The 21,552-nt window shown below is 45.8% G+C and overlaps 1 protein-coding gene across 1 annotated transcript in view; it reads right to left on the reverse strand.

Moving 5' to 3' along the window:
• Nucleotides 1–21,552, reverse strand: part of SMAD1 (SMAD family member 1) — a 68,774-nt gene that overhangs the window by 35,917 nt on the left and 11,305 nt on the right. Inside the window, exon 2 of the mRNA XM_037497515.2 lies at nt 4,964–5,539. Coding sequence (XP_037353412.1) covers nt 4,964–5,363 — 400 coding nt within the window. The 5' untranslated portion in view covers nt 5,364–5,539. The remainder of the gene's footprint in view (nt 1–4,963; nt 5,540–21,552) is intronic.

Consider the following 21,552-nt stretch of genomic DNA (forward strand, 5'->3'; position numbering starts at 1 on the left):
TGGGCCTCTGGACTCAGTCGGGGTGCCACCACCAGCTTTCTGGGACCCCCAGCTTGCAAGAGCAGATGGAGGGACTTCTGAGCCTCCACATGAGCTAGTTCCTACAGTGAGTCTAAGTGTAGATCTCTATCCTACTGGTTCTGTTTCTCCAGAGAACTCCAACACACAGATCATGTTTCATTTCTATAGTCAATATTGCTAATTAATCCCAAAGCTTCAAAACACTTGTCCTGATCGTATCTTGCTATCTGACTCACACTTCAGTTATGACTCCTCCAAATCACCTCTCAGCTCAACTGGAGGGGAAAGTCAACACTTCTCCTGCCCCCATCCTCCAGGGTATAGACTAACATGAGGCTGAAAGGTCTCTTTCAGCAGAAGTTTTTGTGGTCATTGGTTCAAGTACAAACACATTCGCAGGATGAAGCAAAACACTGTTTACAAAACGATTTTGGTTTTGGTGTTTCAAAAAATATTTTATCAAATCTCAACTTCTGAGTGTGTCTTTTTAAAATTCTGGGTGACAGAGTAAAACGGACCCACCGGAGCAGCACACGGAAAGGCTGGTGTGACTGAGTCGTGAGCTGACCCGGCTGTTTCTCATGCTCCCTATTTTTATTATTTTATTTATTTATTTATTTTTTTTTTTATATAGAGGCATGTTTTCTTTCTCTCTCTCTCTCTCTCTCTCTCTCTCTCTCTTCTCTCTCTTCTTTCTTTCTTTTTTTTTTATACAAGCACTGGGTACAGTCAGAAGCGGGGAGGTGAGAGAATTCACCAGAGCCAGAGCGGGGAGCAGAGCAGGCAGAGGGACCGAGGTACACTGCTGAGGGGAGCAGCGGGCCGCAGGAGAGGTCTGCGCGCCATGCGGGACCCTCCTCCGGTGGCCGGGGAGCAGCCGGGGATCGAACCGGCGCTGCAGAGGCCGCGGGCAGCTTCGCAACCCAGCGCTTAACCGCTGCGCCACCGGGGAGGCCCTGCTCCCTATTTTTAAATGGAAAGCACTATCGAGCCCCGTGCAGCTGTAAGAAACAGGCAGACAAACCCCGCCTACCCTTCACCCAGTTTCCGCCCATGGCAACGTGTCGCAAAACTAACAGGTACCAGTCAGAACAGACACTGGACCCCAGGACCCCAGGACTGTGAGTGACAGCTACACCCACTGCCCTCCAGCCCCACTCCCTTAGCTCCTGCAAACACCTTTTCACGTCCCTGCCCCTATAATTTCAAGACTCCTGTTCAAGGGAAGCTCACCAGGCCACGATTACATGAAGACGGTGGCAGCCCGAGAGTGAAAACTCTCATTTGCCAAGGTGAAGAGGACTTGAGGTATGTCTCAATCTGAACCATCTGGGAGTCAAGGTGCCGAGCACTGAGGCACCTGAGGAGGCTCAGATGTCACGTTAAAGACATCAAAATCTCAGAAGCTCAAGTTCAGGTTTAGCACAGCCTTTCAAGTTGATTACATTCAAAGCACAGGAGATAATTTTCAAGAACCATGTGAAAAACACATTAAGAAAAAAAAGATAAGACCAAAAGGCAGGAAGCCTCTGCAAAGGCATTTCAATAGTAGCAGATTGCGACCGGATGGTCTTCTCCACACCACAGAGACGACTGGCCACCGTCAGCATTTACTGTGGCAAAGAAAAAGAAAACCTGCATTTAATTCAACCACTAATAGCAGCCTGGGCTCTGAAGGCTACTGATAGGCCAAGCAAACAGCCACCTGTTATATCACCAGCCAGGGGAGTCTTCAGAGGGCGCACGAATGTTTTCACTCCCATAACTTTCCATACATTTGCCGAATAATGATAATACTAATAAAAAAAAAACCTTAATGTTTTGTACTTTTCCAAAGATGCATCTTTTGTAACAGTCAAGGTAGGACCTTCTAGCAAAAGGAAGGCCCCCTTCACCATTCTTCACCAATTCACCATGAGGCACACATTCTGCCTGCAGGTTAGTAAATCAGAGTGGCCAGGCCAAGGGAGAATGAGAGCGAGGGAAAGCGCGTGGCATGCTTCCACGGGACTGAAGCACACAGAACCTGGAAGAGTGTGAAACAAAGGTGGAAGGGCAGGCAAGGACCTGAGAGTGCCAGGCTCTTAGTAAGAGGGAAGGGGGGGATCCTAACATGCTCTGTGGATCATGGACTGAAGTGGGAAGAGGGGACCAGCCAGGAGTCAATTAGCGCGGCACAAGGTGGAAGACTGGAAGGCTGGAGTAGAGTGGGGGGCAGAAGGATGGAGAAAATATATCCACCGTGTTTTCTGCACAGTGAATCCCAGCTGTGGACAAACAGGTCTCTTAGTGTATGGGGGCCTCAATTTCATCATTTGCAAAGTAGGACTAGAATCTTCCATGCATTGAAGTTACATGGAGATCAAAAAATCATGCATCGAAATAATCTTGCTAGTATGTATGACTTGCACACTACATTTCTCCAAAACTCTGAGCTCCATCTCAAGTTATGGTCAAAAGACAAATGGGCATCTCTGTATTGGGTTTTTTTTTTTTTTTTTTTTTTTTTTTGGTAGAGGCATGTTTTATTTATTTATTTGTTTGTTTGTTTGTCTGTTTTGTTTATACAAGCACTGGGTACAGTCAGAAGCGCGGGAGGGTGAGAGAATTCACCAGAGCCAGAGCAGGGAGCAGAGCAGGCAGAAGGACCGAAGTACACAGCTGAGGGGAGCAGCGGGCGGCAGGAGAGGTCTGCACGCCATGTGGGACCCTCCTCCGGTGGCCGGGGAGCAGCCGAGGATCGAACCGGTGCCGCAGAGGCCGCAGGCAGCTTCGCAACCCAGCGCTCAACCGCTGCGCCACCAAGGAGGCCCTCTGTGTTGGGTTTTAAGTTGTTTTTACATCATAGCAGGTATTCCAAACAGTAAAGAATGTCTAGGTTGACCAAATGCCCAAAAATAGATGACTGGATCAAGAAGATGTGGTACATATACACCATGGAATATTACTCAGCAATCAAAAAAGATAAACACATGCCATTTGCAGCAACATGGATGGCGCTGGAAGGGATCATGCTCAGCGAAATGAGCCAGAAAGAAAAAGAAAAATACCGGATGGTCTCACTCATAGCAGGAATCTAGAAAACTTAGATAAGGGACCAGGAAAATGAATAACTATAAGAAAGTGAAAATCAAAATCAATAAACAACTATGAACCAGAGACAGTCTATGGGGGGAGGGGGGCGGGGAAAGGAGGGCTTGGGGTCAAAATAAGGGGGTTGTAATTGTATGGGGAATATAAAAATAAAATTTATTAAAAAAAAAAAAGAATGTGTCTAGGTTGAATGAGGAGAATTTGGCACAGTTGTGGGGAAAAAAGCAAAGGCAGTCCCAGCCAGGGTCACAAAATGTGACATTTAATAGGATACAATAAAAACATGACAGTTCTCCAGAAATTAATCTAAGAAAAAATGTGCAAGAACCTTACGGAGGAAACTTAAAGAAAAAGACCTAACTAAACTTAGAAAAGCAGTACACCCCAGAGCATCACACTGTCAACCCTTCCCCAGATAAAATCAGTGGAGTGACAATAAAATCTCCAGGGATTATTCACAAACAGAACAGTCGTCCTAAAGCGTATCATTTAGAATTCACAAAAATAGAATGTTGACTGAACATAAGTTATAGAAGGATACTCTCCCATTGTCTCACTCTCTTAAATATCAAAACAACATTACATACTGTCATGGACTACGTCACAAGAGCATAAAAGCACAAAAGAAAATGATAATCTCCAAAGTCAGAACAGAGGTCACTGAAGGCAAAGGAGCTTCTACTGGACTTGCAGTTTTATGTGTGAGCTTTCATTTCGTAAACTGAGTAGCAGATACAAAGACGTTCATTCTATGATCTCCTAGTTGTTGAAACCGTTGTGTGCCTTCAATATTCCACAGGAAGCCCACACCACCTTTTGAGAACCGTGCTGTGACATGATGGAGCTCATTAGCCCCCAAGCACCGACCCTGTGGTGGCACCAGCTTGAACGCTTGTCCACCAAGCGGGATCAGGGGATCACCAGGCCATGGCAGAATCTGAACTTCTGGGAGGGGAGCCACGTGGTTCCCACGCACAGCCAGGTGTGGGGCTCTTCAGTAACCCACCGGCTATTAATAACCAGCCCTCCAGCAAAACCGGTTCTAGTCTGACAGTGAGATTTCAGTACTGAAGATTATTGCCTCATCATTTTCCAGTGGATGCAACTGTCCAGAATGTCTAATTTGAGCGCCAAACCATTCAGACTTTCAAAGACAGATTTTACTCTACTCCCCCAGAGATCACACATGCAGACACTGGCATACTTTCCAAGGGAATCATATCAAATGATCCCACAGCAGGACATAATTCCTCCATATCATCCATGGGGAATATGTCACAGCAAAACTCCAGTGGAGGCGGGAAGAGGAGCTGTTCTTCTGGATAAAGTGGCCCCTGGCCACGGCACTCACGATGGTTTCCCCTCCGGTATGCAGGCCTCCACCCCAGGTGCCTTCCCTTCCTGGCTTTATTTCCTTGTAATAACTCAGAGCTAAATCGGTCTAGAGAAGTGCATAGAGAATGTGCCACATAAAAATAAATTCAGAGAGAAAACAGATAGATCAAGAGCTAGCAGTATTAATTAGCACTGCACTCTCCACTGGCCGAGTCCTGCTCCTAAGAAATCAAGGGACCTGCAGCGGTGAGGCTGTCAGAACACGCACAACATTCCAGGGCGCATGGAGATGACTAGTTCCCCTAATATTCCAAAATGACAAACTGAAAATGCGGGGAAGACTGTGATTTTTTGGTGCCGGGGCTTCTTTTTTAATACAAACGTCACATGCTCTTTGATCAAGGGCACGTTGGTTCCCAATGCTGGGAGTGACTTGGGGGGCTGGCCCGCACCTCGGGGACCTGGGTCACAGCCACGCCCGCCACCAGGACGGCGCCCACCGGGGCTCACTTACCGGGGCTCTCCACCCGCTTGTAGTGGTAGGGGTTGATGCACACCTCCTTCTGCTTGGAGCCGAAGGGGAACTCGCAGCACTCCAGGGGCTTCAGTTCGTGGTGGCTCTGCAGGTCGGGCCAGCGCCACACGCGGCAGTAGATGACGTGGGGCAGCCCCTTGCGGTGGGACACCTGCAGCCGGCCGTCCAGCGATCGGGGGATGGTGACGCAGTTGCTGGGCTGCCCGGGGCAGCTCAGCGCCTTCTCCAGCTCCTCCATGGCGCCCTTCTTCTTCTTCAGCTTCTTCACCAGGGCGTCCACGGCCTTCTCGGCCCACTTCTCCTCCTCGTCGCCCTGCTTCCACCCGAGCAGCCTCTTCACAGCCGGGCTGGTGAAGGAAAATAAACTGGTCACGTTCATCGTGGCCGCGCTGGTCCTGCCCTCCCGCGGGGTGAGGCAGCGGCGTCTCCGGATGCGAGGACGGCAGGGCCTTCACTTCACGGGCATAGGCGTCTCCTGAGTGGCTCCGTTCTGAGGTCCTGGAAAGCAGAAACGACCATTCCGAGCGCTTCGCGGCAGGACCCCCACGTCAGCACCTACAGAAGAGGGAAGGGAAAAAATGTTTACAATCACCTCCGCCACAAAGTCACAATTTCTTAAGCAATGGTGATGGGTCAGGGGCTTTGATGGAGGCCACGGATAAAATGGTTTCGCTCCTAAAACCCATGCCAGAGCCCTGACCTCTGATGTGACTAACAGAGTAATTCAGCTTCCATGAGGTCAGCTTAAATGAGGAGGGTGGGACAGGGCAGGACAGGACTGGTGGCTTTGTAAGAACAGGGAGAGTGTGGGCACACTGTCCCCCGGGCCTGTCCCCCGGGCCTGCCCCCCAGCTCAGACGCTAAGGGAAGGCCAGGTGAGGACCTGGGGGGCAGGCAGCCGTCATGGGCACATCTGGAAGAGACCCTCACCGGGAACCAAGCTGGCTGGGACCCTGATCCTGGGCGCCCGGCTCCAGAAATGGGAGGAACACATTGCTCCTGTCTGAAGCCACTCAAGTAGACACAGCACTTCATCCTTCCAACAACCCTTCCGAGCCGCGGGACACAGCGCCATCACACAATGACTAAACAGGGACACAGTTTACAAAGTCGTGTGTCCCCGTCCACACAGGTTCTGAGGTGGACACAGCAGACAAAAACGGTCAAGTTCTCAACAGATGCTGTGAGGCTTTCTAGCTAGCGCCATTGACAGGCTCTAAAAATATGTTTCAAAACAAATCCCCACCAACAAAAACTGAAAGCAACAGGAAATAATAAAAATACAATAGTCTTAACATCTGCTTGGGGTTTGCTGCTCAAGTATTTCTCCTGCTGGAAGAACAGGTAGCTGCATTTCTACGATACAAATGCAGCGACATTTTTGGGATTTATTAAGGAAGCCTGTGCCCATGAGCCGCCGGGCAAGCAGGTAGAAATTTTATTTCCTACTTTTTCAAGTTTGTTTTTCACTGACAGGAAAGGAAGGAAGCACAGGAACACACAAGGCACCAGGTTCCTGAGTCGAGCTGTCTCCTTTTAACCCTTCGGTTACTCTTCGCCAGATGAAAATGCAAAGGATGGGAAAGACGAAGTGGACAACAAATGCCTAACAAGGATGGGACCGGCCTCTTCCCCAAAGTAACTACAAGAGACAAATAACATACAAACGCACAAGGCAGAGTGGGGGAAAGACCAGGTTTTTAAAGGTATCAAGGAGCCACCAAGGGACTCAGGGCCAAGCTGTGGAGAGAAGGGAACAGCCTGAGGGCGCCCAGCAAGCTCACAGCAGAGAAGCCAAGCAGAGACTGGGGCGGAGAAGGAAGCGGAGCTGAGGAGACAAGAAATGAGCTGGGGGCCTGCTGCAAAGGTGCACAGGCCAGGCTTCCAGTGACAACCCTGAAGGGATGCCCTGGTGCAGGGGAAATGACTGGGCTGGCTTCACCCTGAAACGCGGCCTACTGCTGGCATCTGAACACTAGACTGGGTGAGAGGATGGAGGAGGAAAGAAAGGCAAGGACAGAGGCTGTGGCTACAGATACTGGCCAGGGACCGTCCAAAAAGGACCAGAGACATCTGGCCACAAATTCAAGAAGGCCTGCAAATCCCCAAACAATAAATACAAGGAAACCCGAAAGCTTTGATGCGTCATATTGTTGCTGATTCTGAAGGGTCTTTGACTTCCACCAATTAATCCCACACACATTTGACAAGATGCATTACAGGTTTCAAGAAAGGGAGGGAATACGGTCAAAATAAGAGGGGGTGGTGGGCCTCCCCGGTGGCGCAGCAGTTGAGCGCTGGGTTGCGAAGCTGCCCGCGGCCTCTGCGGCGCCGGTTCGATCCCCGGCTGCTCCCCGGCCACCGGAGGAGGGTCCCACATGGCGCGCAGACCTCTCCTGCCGCCCGTTGCTCCCCTCAGCAGTGTACTTTGGTCCTTCTGCCTGCTCTGCTCTCCGCTCTGGCTCTGGTGAATTCTCTCACCCTCCTGCGCTTCTGACTGTACCCAGTGCATGTATAAACAAAAAGAAAGAAAGAAAGAAAGAAAACATGCCTCTATATATAAAAAAAAAAAAAAAAAAAATAAGAGGGGGTGGGAATTGTATGGGGACAATAACCAAGATGAAAATGCATACATTGTGCAAAAATGAAAAATGATGTAAAAAATATATAAAATAAAATACATTAAAAAAAATAAACATGATGTCGCTACCAGGGGGGAAAAAAGGGGGACATTTAGTGTGGATCACACTGTAAGAGGGGAGCAGTGATGACATGACACCCTTTTCAACAGGTGCATAAAAAAAAACTTGGTGACCAAGAAAAAAAAAGAAAAAGAAAACCTTCTGAAGTAAAGACTGTCATTTCCTTCATTTTATAAGTAAGAAAAGTGAAATGCAGGAAAGTGAAATAACTGGTCCAAAGTTATGTAAGTGGTTGTACGTGGCAGGGCTGGGGTTTGAACCCACGTTGCCTGGCTCCTGCTGCCATTTTAAACCATTTTTCCAAACTGCTAGTTCTCCCGGAAACCTGGTGAGGTGCTAGGATTCCAGGTGGCTGGAGGCCACCCAAGGCTGGTAAGGGGCAGATGGTGCTCCATCCTGATTAGGTCGATGTTTTAGAAACGCAGCTAAGGTATTATGGCCTCAATATTGGAAGACTTCTCCCTACAGGCACAAAATCCTCCCTACAGGCAAAACTACTGCCTTCAAACACTGCTGGGCCAGTGGGTGGGGAAGGGTTCCTCAAGCTAGGGTGACAAGATTATGAACTTGGAAGTAAATGTTCATAGAGGAAGCAAAATGCAGGCTACTCACTAGTTTCTGCCTCCCGGAGCTAAGCAATTTTTCAGACATTGAAACGAGTAACACAGCTCCCACCAGGAACTCCACTGAGTCCGTGCCGCAATGGCCTCACAAGACCACTGCTTTTCCCCTGCCCCTTTTTGTACTTCCTGCTTTAGTTTATGTCAAAAGCTAAGTGGCCTTATCAGTTTCAAGTGCAAAATAAAAACATGAGTCAGCAAACAGAGATTTCCTTCCCTCTTCTCCAAATACAAACATTTCACACTGACCTAAAAAGAAAAAGCATTTACCTAGGAAAGAACCCCCCAGAAGACTTAAAAAAAAAAAATCAAGATCTTTATTCCGGCATCATCACTTTTAAAAATGTACCCTAAGGTACAAAAAATAGAAAACGATGTAAATATATATATATATATATATATATATTTTAAAAAGTACCCTAAGGAACTACATGAACTAGAAAGGTGAAGTTTTTGCACAAAGACTTTCATCAGGGTATCATTTATTATGGAGGAAGAAGATGACTGGAAAATATTTAAGCCTCCCAGTAGGACATTACGTGACCCTTAAAAAATTATGTTCCTGAAAACTATGTAATAACTTGGAAAAAACCTGAAACATAACATAAAGTGGTAGATAAAGCAGGAACAACTATGTAAGTCTACCAAATATGAATAGTGGCTGGGTTTGAATGGGTAATAATAGCTCTCCTGCTTTTCTAAACTTTTCAAACATTCTTTAATGAAAAAGTGTAACTTTCCAATTTTTAAAAAAGCCTTCATATGCAAATATTTGTAAGTTACAAAGGAACAAACACCAATTCATGGACTCCAGTCACACTCAGACCCGAGTTATGAGTCCCCTTGGGCTGAGAGGGTGATGAGGTTTTGGAGGTGATAAAGATGCACTTTAAACGGGGTTCTAAATCTAGATCCTGTCATATGGCCCGTGGGAAGAATGGCCAGGAGTGCTGCCAGCAGCCAGTCAGAAAAGTGCCCTTACAACCCGCCTTCCGACGTTGACTATTTCATTTTACAACTTACGTGGAATTCTGTAACGTTAAAAGGGAAAAAAAAGAAAAGAAAAATTTTTATTAAATACTTTTAATTGCTATGTAACTTGCTTGATATGTGAAGGAAACCTAACTAGTCAGTGGTAGAGCAATGGCCATTTTATGTGAATATTAACAAAATACAGTCTCCGCCATCAATACCTTTTAGACTCCAGATTCCCACAAAGTTTTAAAAGAAAATTTCTCTAATCTGTATCTGAAGATAAAATTAAAAAGTGGGGGGGAGGGGCAAGAAGTTCCAGCCAAGTGTCACGAACCAAGTACATTTCACAAGGAATGGGGGGACAGGAGACGACAACACTCTCTAGATTCAGACAATTCTGGGGCTGGAATGGAAGCCAATGAATTACACCAAAGAAATGATCCCCATTAAATATTAAGGGAGCTGATAAATTATTCAATAAAATAAGCATAAAATGTAGGCCCCGAAAAGCGACTGCAGAAAAGAGATTCCTAGTTCCTTTCGAAAAAAGTAAGTGACTGAAACTAAATAGTCTATTATCAAAGAAGCAAGCACTTCTTATTCATTGGTTCATTACTCTGTCTTAACTTGAATGGTAAAACATTGTGGCATGAAGATCAAAAGAACTGAGAAGCCAGAAGCTAGGGCTATTGATTAACTTCCCTTTGAAACTGTTTAACAATTGGAAAAGGTATTTAAGGAAAAAAGAGACAACTTTCCAAAAACTGTCTTTCTTATAACAATGTTTGATGCAATTTTTTGAAACAATTCTAAGTAACCAAATAAACTGTGTGAAGTTCCTGACATATCACTAGTGGATGATCTTGTGAATATACATAGAAAAAATAAGGGTTGAGCTTCCAGAGAAGACCTATCAGGGGTTTCAGGAAAATTATCAGCAAACCCCATAATTTCTTTAATTCAGAATTGTTTGTATTGGAAACCTTCCTTCACGACCTACCTCACTACACACCCTGCAGATGTAAAATACCCCAGAGATGTGTTACACATGAAGAGGTGATATCAGCTGTATTATGGAGAGGCCTGTGTCATCTCTCCTAGCAGCCAATTCTACATAGGCTGCTGGGCCTCCTTGAGAAATAGCTAAATTAAAAAGCATCAAAAAGTGAACGTGCTGAGGATCTGTAATGTAACTTTTCATCATTTCAAAATGGACTATTTTAAAATCTGCTTGATTTCCTTTATGTGCACAAGCCAATCATGCACTTTTTAAGGAAAAAAAAAAAAGATTTATTTATTTATTTATACAAGAACCAGGGTACAGACCAGATGCTCGGGAGGGTGAGAGGATTCACCAGAGACAGAGCGGGAACAGAACAGGCAGACTGACGAAATGCACTGCTGAAGGGTGCAGTGGGCGGGGATCAAACCATGGCTGCAGAGGCTGCGGACAGCTTCACAGCGCAGCGCTCAAAGGCCTGCACCACCAGGGGAGGCCCCAATCATGCACTCTTGATAAAGGCAGAATTGTCAAACCAGACTGTGATTCCCAAGGAGAATAAGACAAAACACCCAATAAATTCTTGATACTCATACATAGAAAGTGTTGATGCACAAAAGACTAGACACCCCAGAATAGAGTTAAAAGTGCTTAAAGAAGTGAAGGCTGTAGAGAAAACTATTTCAGAGATTTAATTACAGTAAATATTTTCGAACATTAAAGAGCAATCCATCATTAAGTCACCAGTAGCAAAAGCTCTGCTGGTAAGATAGAGAATTCACACAATGGGAGGGGGAAAAAACACCACCATCCTTAAACCTAAAATGTATTTAGGTTATGGAATTACTCAGAACTTCTAAGAAAGAAATGAGAGCTTGCACATTTCTGATAACCTTAAAAATATCTATCACTGATAAACACAAGAGGCTTCTCAGCCCTTCTGCTGGCTTAGCAGGAGGCCTGAAGGACACAGCAATACGTTCCTTAGATGAGCAGACGCAGAGACATCCGATGACCAGTCCCCATGACAGATCCAGCGCAATGAAGAGGTGGAGATGGACAGTTCCTTGGACCAAGTACAATACAGTGGGTTCTATATAACTTCATTTTGTTGAACACTGATTTGTTAGAACGTTGATGAGAATAAAGAAATCCCAGCCAAAAACCAAACAATGTTATATGAGGACCTGGTTTCCTTATCCGTCTTCTGCAGTTTCCAAGAAGCTCTGGGAGTTCAGTGAGGACTCAGTGTACAAACTCAAGTGGTACCAAATGTAAACAGCTCCTAGGAGAGGCGTCAAGATGATTTACAGTACAGATCCTTAAGGAAAATGGGGCATCTTTTAAGGCAGATTGAGGGGGAGTAAAATGTGCTGCACAAGAACAATGCTGTGACAATGAATAAAAAATTGAAATGGCTTTTTTAGTCTCAGAAAACACCCCAAGGTGACAATGCCCTGTGATTTTGTTTCCACAAATAATCTATTCAGATGCTTCTTTTTCCCAATTATGCCAATTAGGCACGAATTTGGTTTTAAGGCATTATTTCCAAGGAAGGAAACAGGTATGGTGTGTTTGCATTCCCTTTTCCTGTTTGAAGACGGCTGCTAGCCCTAGACTTCCAACATTCCGCAATGTCAGATGGTTCAAATTGAGCAAAATAAAACTACCACTGACCCCAAAATGGAGGGAGGAATCCTGGGAAAATGAGGATGGATAAAACTTCTGTGTTTTCCACAGGTTTGAAAGCACTTTCTAAACTACTTACTGCACTGCTCTGAAGCTGGGCTAAGAACTGTACTTCAACTGAGTTTCCAGAAGAAAATGTATTTCAATGAAATTTTCACTCAAGAAAACACTACAAAGGATGCCCTGGACAAGACAGACTTCTGCTGGTCTTAGACCAAAACAGCGGCAAGGTCCAGCGGTCACAAAGTCCCAGAAGTCAAATTTCTCCTAATATGAAGTCTGTTTAGGTTACTTGCAAGTATTTCCCAACTTTCTAAATGAGTGATTGATAACAGAAGAGACTGATGACATAGAATTTTCATTAAAGAGGTTTTTTTTTTGAGCTTAACTTTCCAAATCTGGGGAAACGGTGGGGGGTGAAGGTGGGAGAAAGGTTAAGCCCTTGTAAGCCTATTTTTAGTAATGCAATTATGCAAGTACTATGGCCTTTAAAAGGCAGGCACTTAACAGCCAGTCTTTCCTGTCTCTCAGGTGTGACTGAGTGACAAGCAGGAAAGAGCTATGATGTGGTCTCTCAATGGAGTGTTAAGTGAGCAGGAATCAAAAAGAGAAGGAGTAACAGGTAGGCTCTGAATTCCAGCGCACCACCTATCACTTGCAAGTTCTCCCCAAGCTGCGATCTATCAGTCACTGATTTCAAAATAGCATCCTCTCCATGAAAAGGAAGCAGGGAATTTATGGACGTCACAATCCCACGAGCCTCTAAGGGCAGAACTATGCGTGTCAGGTGCGCCAGGCTTGCTGTTCCATACATCTCCGTGGTGCTAGAAATTCCTTACGAACTCTGCTGGTTCCTCTCTGCACAGACCAGCCCTTCCATCCTGACAGATCTAGGGCAATGGGTCGATTTTTCTCAGTTGCAGAGCTCCCCTACAGACTAGCCAGTGTCAGCTCTGGTTTGTCTCATTAGGTGGTTGCTCGTGCAGGGAAGCCGACTGAAGGCACTTCAAAGTTTCCTTATGTCCTCAACGTCAACAAACTGAGCTTATTTCTGCACCACAGTGCTACTTCCTCTAGAAGCTGTATGTTTCTTAATCCCACTGCACCCCTGTTTTCTTTGTTATGGAAAGCTATCCTTCAGTCCCCAGCAGCCTTTAAAATGCCTAGGTCCTCATCACCTCACCCTGGGTACCTCCCTCTGCGTTCACCTCAACTCAAAATTGGAGACATGGTCTGCAAGGTTTCACTCCTCAGACACACCACAGACTGAAGACCAGAGGCTATTTAACCTGTAATTTTATGAACTACGAGAGGGACAGGCCGACTGTTCTCTGAGTCACTGCTATCTTGGAGTAGCAATTTTATGCTAAATGTGCTAAATTTCCTTAAGTGGCACGTTATGAATGAGTCACCATTAGCAAATGTACGAAATTATTTTAATCAAGCTATTACCTTATGCAAGTATTATACTGGCTGTTTTACAAACATTATCTTATGGACTCCTCACAGCAGTCCTTGAAGGGATACGGGATCTCAATTTTGCTGCTGAGTTTGAGGTTCAGAGGGTTAGTAAGTTCCCATACCCAGGGAAGTGTAGGTCTATGATTTAAAACAGGACACATACTAATGGCCATCAATTAGGTTTTTAAAAAATCATTTAAATGCCAAATTCACAGAGGAAAATGGAATAGACTAGAGAAGGGGAAAAAAACTGTGGCTTTTATTAAGAAAAAAAAAACTGCTGTATTTCATTTTTTGGAACATATTGCTCCTTCCCCACTGATCTCACAGGTGCTGGTTATGACAAGCACACACATCTGCAGGGGTGAGCTGACATGCACCCGGCGGGACAGCCTGCACCCTCTCCCTATATTTAGATCCTCAGCCCAGCTCTAATTGAATAATTTAATCAAGACCCTCTAGAAGGGAAATACATCCATATCCATCACAGGCACCAAAGGAAACATCTTTACAAGTTACATCCTTTTACAAACCGACATATGGTCTCACCCATTCTCCCGATTGTTGAACCCCTCCTCTGGGAAGAGCATGGAATTTTATTTCTTTTTATCACTTGCAAAAATCACTTCCCTCCTAATTCAGTAAAACTGGGTGGAGGCCACTTCCTCCACAGGTGAGAGAAATAAAACTTGTTGATCTGTCATTGTCAGGAATTTTAAAGTTAACCATTTATTTTATGTATTTTCAAAAGGGGCACAAAAGGCAGATGCAGAAGGAGAAATGAAGGCAGGCTTCTCCCGGCTTTCATATAAAGCCCCTCCAAGTTTGGGGGTCATTTAATGTTTCTAAATGAGAAAACAAGAGCCCCTTGCTTGGCGGAAGGCTTTCTTGGCTGGAGAAGGGGGTGCAAAGGGCGGCTCTCCACTGAGCTGGCTGTTGTTTGAACAAAACCTCTCTCAGAGGTTCCATTTGCTTTTCTACCACCCACCCTGCTGGGGTGTTAAGAGGCTTAAGTGTGAGTAGGTACAACTGATTTTAAAACTGACCTGATGAAAAAGGTAACTGTATTTTATTAACAAAGCAGCTATACATTAAGAAAGCTCATTTTACTACTTTGTATATACTTTGTTCTAGTTTTTGTGTAGTGAAAGTTCTAACATTATACAAAAGTGGGAGTGGGAATATAAACAGGCTGATAACCACTGAAGTCAGGAGTTGAATTCATTCAGCTAACACTTACTTGGAGCTGGACGCCATTCTAAGTATTGGAACAAACCACCGAGCAAAAGAGACAAAACCAGGGTTTAAAAAAAAAAAATCCATGCCTTGGCGGGGCTACATGTCAGTGTCAGGGAAGGCCTCATCATAAAGGTGATAGTGGAATGGAATCCTGGAAAGTGAGGAGTAACTGAGCCAGGTGGAGATCTGGGGAGATCCCTGCCAGCAGCGGGGAAAGAGCATGTGCAAAGGCCCTGGGGCGGGCGGGAATGTACTTGAAATCTTCAGGTTGAGTGAAGAGTCCACTGTGGCCAGAACGGAGTGAAGAGAGAGCAGTGAGGGGAGAGGTGGGAGGGGCAGGGAAGCAGGCACATGAGGAAGAGGTAGGGGCTTTCCTTCCACACTGAGAAGGGCGCTGCTAGGAGATGTGAGCTGGGGGCTGAGGGGCGGTTCTGGCTTTCCAGTAAACAGACTTACTGCAGCCTACTGGGTTAAAAATAGACTGAAAGGATGGAACTAGTAGTAGCAGTAAATACCGCTGGTAGTATGCAGGAGGGAGACCAGGTAGAAGCTATGGCAATTGTTAGGGTACGAGATGGTAACAGTGGGGACCAGGAGGGTAGAAGTGGTCAGATTCTTAACATATTCTAAAGGAACGGCCACGGGCAAATACACATGACTGTCTAAAATAATTAACCCCAACGTTGGAGAAGTCTGCTTAATTTCTAGAAGTACAAACCTCCCTATTATGGGACCGTGACAGGGAGTATCTGAGGTGGGCAGTCAAAGGTCACTGGGGATGTGTCCTTGAATCTGGAGGTACAGTAGAGAGATCAGCGACCAGAAGCCAGAGTCTATGGGGATGGGGTGAAGGGCGGCAGGGGGCTGCATGTGACCAACAAGAGGGAGCTGAGTGGTGTCATCCACCAGGATTCCCAAAGCTGGGTCTTTCTGCAGAGGGTGTGGAAGAAGGATCTGCAAATGGCTCTGAAGAGGATTCCTCCCGCTAGACCCCACAGGATGAGGTTTAAGAGAGAAAACAGCCACGACCACTAGCCACAAGGCAAGCAGCGTCCTCAGGGAAGCAGAGGGTGGCCAAGGCAATCACAGTCCAAGTAACCCAAATGTCTGCCAACTATGGGACAGTTGGTCCCTCCGACAGTATTAAACAGTGCTGAACTGCTAAGAAAACCAGACCTAACTGTCCTGTTACAGTTACAGGACATTATGTTTAAAATGATCCCGTGTAGGCCTCCCTGGTGGCGCAGGGGTTAAAGTCTCAGGGCTATCAATCTATCTCCGGCCACTGGGCATGAGTTCGTACCCTGGCTGGCCCACATGGCGCAGCAGACCTCTCCTGTCTCACCCGCTGCTCCCCTCAGCAGTGTATTTTGGTCAGTCTGCCTGTTCTGTTCCCCGCTCTGTCTCTGGTGAATCCTCTCACGCCCTGCATCTCTGCTACACCCCAGCTCTTGTATGCATAAATAAATAATAAGAAATCTTTAAAAACTTCTTAAAAAATGATCCCATTTTAAAAGCATAAATAGAAACAAAAACCATACACACATACGTGCATCTTTCAAAGCCTGGAAGGAAATAAAACTGAGCAAGCGGTAACCTTCAGGCTGAGGTGGGAATAGGGGGATCCACTTTCACTTGGAGCCAATGACTGTGTTCAGTTTTAAAACCCCACTAACAAAGATCAATGGCAGGTAAGAGATTTACACCACATGACTTCTGCAGACAGTATTAAGGCTCGGAGGTGGCACATTTATCTTTTTATAAAGGAAAAAGTAATTGAACGTGTTTCTGTCCAGAATGAAACATTCCCAAACTGGGGTTTTCAGAGAAATTTATTCCTATGTAAGGGCTGGAATATATGACCTAATTCTGGGAGAATACAATACAGGTACTATTTTTATTAAGCAATTCAACCACGCGATCAAAAAGTGCAATTTCACAAAATGGCATGAAAGAGCAAGCTTCTCGTTCTAGTCCGCTTTCCTCTGACACGTCAAATAGCTTTCCAGTGTTTTGATGCCTGAAATCTTTTACCTCCCTCCCTCCCCCAAATGTTGTGTATTACTCAAATATCCTCAAGAGCAATTTGGGCCTGTCCGCTTTCCAGTATGTAAATCTGTTATTTGGAAGAATCAAGTAATGTCTAAACACCGAAGCCGACATAAGATTAGCCAGATCTACTCTTCCACAAGACGGTCAGGGCTGCCTCCTTTCAACCTGCCAGACACTGGGCTGATCTTGCAAATGTTCCCTTGGCCACCTCGGAGGAGAAACTGAACAAACAGCCTCTTCCAGGGTAGCAAAAGCTGCCTCTTGCTAAGACAACATCTTCCACTGACCAGACTCTGCCTGCAGCACGGGGTGAGACCTACACCCTAAACCCAGACCGTTTCTGGTTCCGACCCTCTGTTGAATCCAATCGTACCCACAGTGACTTTTTACCAATCAGAGTGGAAAAACCTAACAGGATCTCTTTGAAAACTTCAGAACCCAAGCTCTGCAGTGCAACTCTCTGAGTTAGCCCCACTAATTGACTATGCAACTGAACAGATCATTTAAACACTTACCACCAATATCGAGGCGCAGCAGACAGCGAGTGAGTGTGCTGCTCTTCCCGCCACACTGACCTTGCGGGCAGAAAGCGTGCGGGGCAGGGAAGGGAGAGGCACAGCCCACACTGGTCTGATTGCACCTCACTGTGCGGAGCTTCCTGGATGTTGTGCTTTATAGGCGAGGCGGCGGCAGCCCTGCGTGAGGCGGGTCTGCAGTGCTCTTTCCCCAACAGCGTGTGCTCACTTCTGCTCTCTTTGTCACTATAATTCAGGTTTGCACACTGATTTTTTTTAAGACATATGCTACTGCACACCATGGTATAACGTCAACACAACTTTTACATGTATGGGGGAAACCAAATGCCCGTGACCCGCTTTATCACGGGGGCTGCAACTGACCGGCAATTCCTTCCGTGTGCATGTGAGGACGCCGGGAAGAGCTGCACGGGACATCAGCTGTTTCCGTGAGGAGGGCCGTAGGTCAGGCCTGGTGGCCCACGAGCAGCCATTTTCTCGGCCATAGCTACGTCCCTGTGTATTCTGGGCTCTGGGAGCAATGGGAATCCAAATGAGTCCAGCTGACAGCGAACGAGCCAGATAGGGGTGGGTGGGTGGATTTGGATACCCAAGGCAGACTCAGTCGAGATTGACCATTGCTTTGGGGATGGCCTAGGCTTTTAATTCCTTACCATATTTTCTCTGCACTGATAACAAAGCTATTATGTCTTGAGAACATGGCAAATTCTAAAGAAATGCCTGCTCAAGATTCAACATGGCTGTGGAAATCTGTAAGTGGATGACAGGATAACTGAAATGGCTCTAGTATATTATAAAAACGTACAAATATTTTATCATATAGCTCACGCTATCCTTTGGAAATTCGGGCTATTGGCAAGACACAGCCCTTCTAGACCATCGGAAGCATCCCACTTTGAAAACTCAATAAACTCAAATAAAGTCTCTAGGTGATTCCATGGGACACTCGAGTGCATCTGTGGACTCCATCAATTTTCAACCCAGCACACGTATTCAGAAAAGACTCCAGAGTCACCCTGTGATCATCACCACCACTACTGCCTACCACCACATCACCTCCACCAGCAATCACCATTACTAAGCACCACCATCATAACAAAGCACCAAGCACCGTTCTAAGCACTCAAAACCTATTAACCCTTAATCCTCATGGGAATCCTGTAAAGTAAGGACAATCTTCCAGATGATGAAACTGAGGGACGTGAAGGGTAAAGCCACCCTTGCTCTTGCTGCTGCTCCTCAGCAGTCCCCTCTGATGGATGGCGCAGAGGCACCAACAAAGAAGGATGTGCTTATGGCTCTACTTTCATCCCTTCAACTTCTTCCCAACTTACATGATGCTTTCCTTACTACCTTCATGCTTCCCTAAAAAATGAGAACTTTATCAGGGGAATAGTGTCAAAATTAAAATCATGTTAATCTAAGGAGCCGAGGATAAGGATAAGAAGTTATGAGCTGTGATTCCATCAGTCACTGGGAAATTGGCACTAACACTTCACATCAACAGCTCCTGTATGTGCTCAACTCTTACTATTTTTTTCTGATGAGTCAGTGGAACACTAAAATTAAACCCCTTTTAAGAAATTCATTTTCTTTACATTTCCACTGAATATTCTTAAGGTCCTTTACTCAAAACATAAGTAAAACAGAACAGAAATTACTGACTCATAGCTTTTCTTGAGGCCATACTTTTTGGAAATTTTAACTACAGATTTCTCTCAAGTGTTATTTTACTAGAATAGTCAAATATGCATTTTAATAGCTAGAGCACAGCTGGCAGTGACAATGCTCTGCACAGGTAACGGCAAGAAGTGGTACTCCAGACACAAGGCTGGGGTGAGGGTGAGGGGGTGGGGCTGGTGTGGCAGACATCACCGGTTACCCTTCTGCCAACCGAGCCCCCTTTTCATCCACTATTGCAGGGCTTGGTCATCCTCAGTGTCCCAGGCTACTTCGCAGCATCCCTGGAACGCCCAACCTGATGCTGGTAGAAACACCCCCAGTGGTGACAACCAGGGATTTCTGCAGATGTTGCCAGGTGAGCCCCTGCAACTAACCCAGCATGCCCTTCCCTCCAGGAATCTAAGCACCTGCCCCAGCAACTTCATTTGGCTCCACCTTAGAGACTAGGACACAAGGCACAGTAGATTCCTTCAAGAGAGAAGGGAAAGACGTCAATCACACATGCTCTTTCTTCCTACTTCCTTCCTCCTCCAGGAAAGAAAGGGGGTGCAAAACGGTCGATCCCCAGAATGAACCAGGAAGCCAGATCACCTCTGATAGGTATCACACCAGGTATTAAAAAAAGACACACAGGGCTCCAGGTGCTCCAGCATGCACCTGCCAATCTGCCACAGGTCAGTCCCAGATGAGTTTTCAAAACATCAAAATAAAATGCCTCACACATCAATGACCTCCTGTGTCCCTGGCCAACAGAACCTCCCCTGAGGTGCTTTCTAGCCTCTCCCCAGTGTACCCCTGGGGTGGATCGCTGCGGGGTGGGGGGGATAGGCAGGCATTCTGAGGTGGCTGTGGTCCACGTGACTGTCAGACAAGGGAAGAGGTGCAGTGCTGACAGAGAGACCTTAAGGACACTGTCCATTTACCCTCAAGGAACTCAGTCTCAAGTTCATATGGTGACTACAGTAAAAGGTATTCAAAGGAAAGCTGGACTGGACGTGCAGGCTGGTATGGGTCCCCAGCACAAGCCTAGTGTGACGCTCTCTCTTGTCTGCCTAATGTGCACCCCGTCTGGATGCCAGGCTGACATTGACAGAAGTGTAAACACAGAGAACAGAGAAGCAGAGACTCAAAAACTTGCCAAAAGAATCACGCTGGTAGAAGCAAGAGCTCTACCAACTGCCCATGATTTCTTTCCCAGCCCCTTGATTTTAAGACTTTCCCAATTAGAAGACAACCTTCAAGCTCAGACTATAGGTAACGATGATACTGAATGTTCATGTTACCATGGCCTCCTCTGAGCAGCAAGACCCCCATGACTCAGAAGCTGAGTCATACCCTTACCTCTCTCCCCTAAAACACAGCCCTGAGTGGGGTGGACAGCGGGGTTGGGGGACGCAGTGGAACTGATTCCTGTCGGCCTGCAAAGAGTGGATACGACATACGGTGAAATTTTACTGCTACCAGTTCAATTCAGTTTTGATCGGTAGTCAGGGCTATTTGCTCAAATGCAATTACCACACATATACATACCACAGCAGACAGAGGACAACTTTTGTCCCTTAAGAACTTTATTTTAGTAAGAATACTGTTTTTACCAAAATGCTGGATTTCAGCACACATGTATGATGTTCTTCTGATCACCACAAGTAATTTTTGTTCCAATTTGAACTTCATCAAGTTTTCAATAACATTCACAGTAATACCAGGCTTTCCAAAATCTTCTGCTTGATTTTATGAATTGGATGGAAAAAAACACAAACCTATTATTGGAATTGATTTGTTTTCTACCTGAACCTATTATCCTGACCCCATTGTTAACCTAGTATCATTTAATTTTCTGCTAAGGCCTTTTTTTTTTTTTAAAAAAAAAGATTTATTTATTTATACATACAAGAGCTGGGGTATAGACCAGAGATGCGGCGGGGTGAGAGGATCCACCAGAGACAGAGTGGGGAGCAGAACAGGCAGGCTGACCAAAATACACTGCTGAGGGGAGCAGCGGGTGACTCAGGAGAGGTCTGCTGCACCATGTGGGTGTCTCCCTGGCCGGCCTGGGATCGAACTCATGCTGCAGAGGCTGTGGATGGCTTCATAGTGCTATGCTTAACCCCTTGTGCCACCAGGGAGGCCCTGCTAATGCCTTTTGAGGGGAAAGCCAACATAGTAACTACAGTCACGTCAGGTTTCAAAGGTGTGCAACAAAACCTGGAATTGTGACTCAGAATAACAGGCAACCTGACTTGGATGAGGATGCGTTTCGTGGACTGTGCCACAGCACACCTTCGGAGCTGCGTCTGAGCCACCAGAGTGCTGAGTAAATGTCAACAGTTTTTGCAACTGATACATTCATTATCAACTACCTTGAGAAATGGAAATTCAGTATTTAATTTTCCATTAAACATGGACTCTCATTTTTGAGTTCATTACCGCAAAAAGGATTTATTACAAAATAATGAAAAAAATTCAAACAAAACAAAAAAGCAGAAGCCCACAGTGAGGATGACCTTCTGACAGGAAGCCTTCTGGAGTACAGATCAACATCTCGATTCCCACTTGGACAAGACAAAACTTCAACATTTACATGCACATAATGGCTATAAATACAGCACGG

Source organism: Talpa occidentalis, unplaced genomic scaffold (assembly GCF_014898055.3).
Source record: "Talpa occidentalis isolate TD23 unplaced genomic scaffold, MPIMG_talOcc4v2.1 talOcc4.8, whole genome shotgun sequence".
Classification (NCBI taxonomy): Eukaryota; Metazoa; Chordata; class Mammalia; order Eulipotyphla; family Talpidae; genus Talpa; species Talpa occidentalis.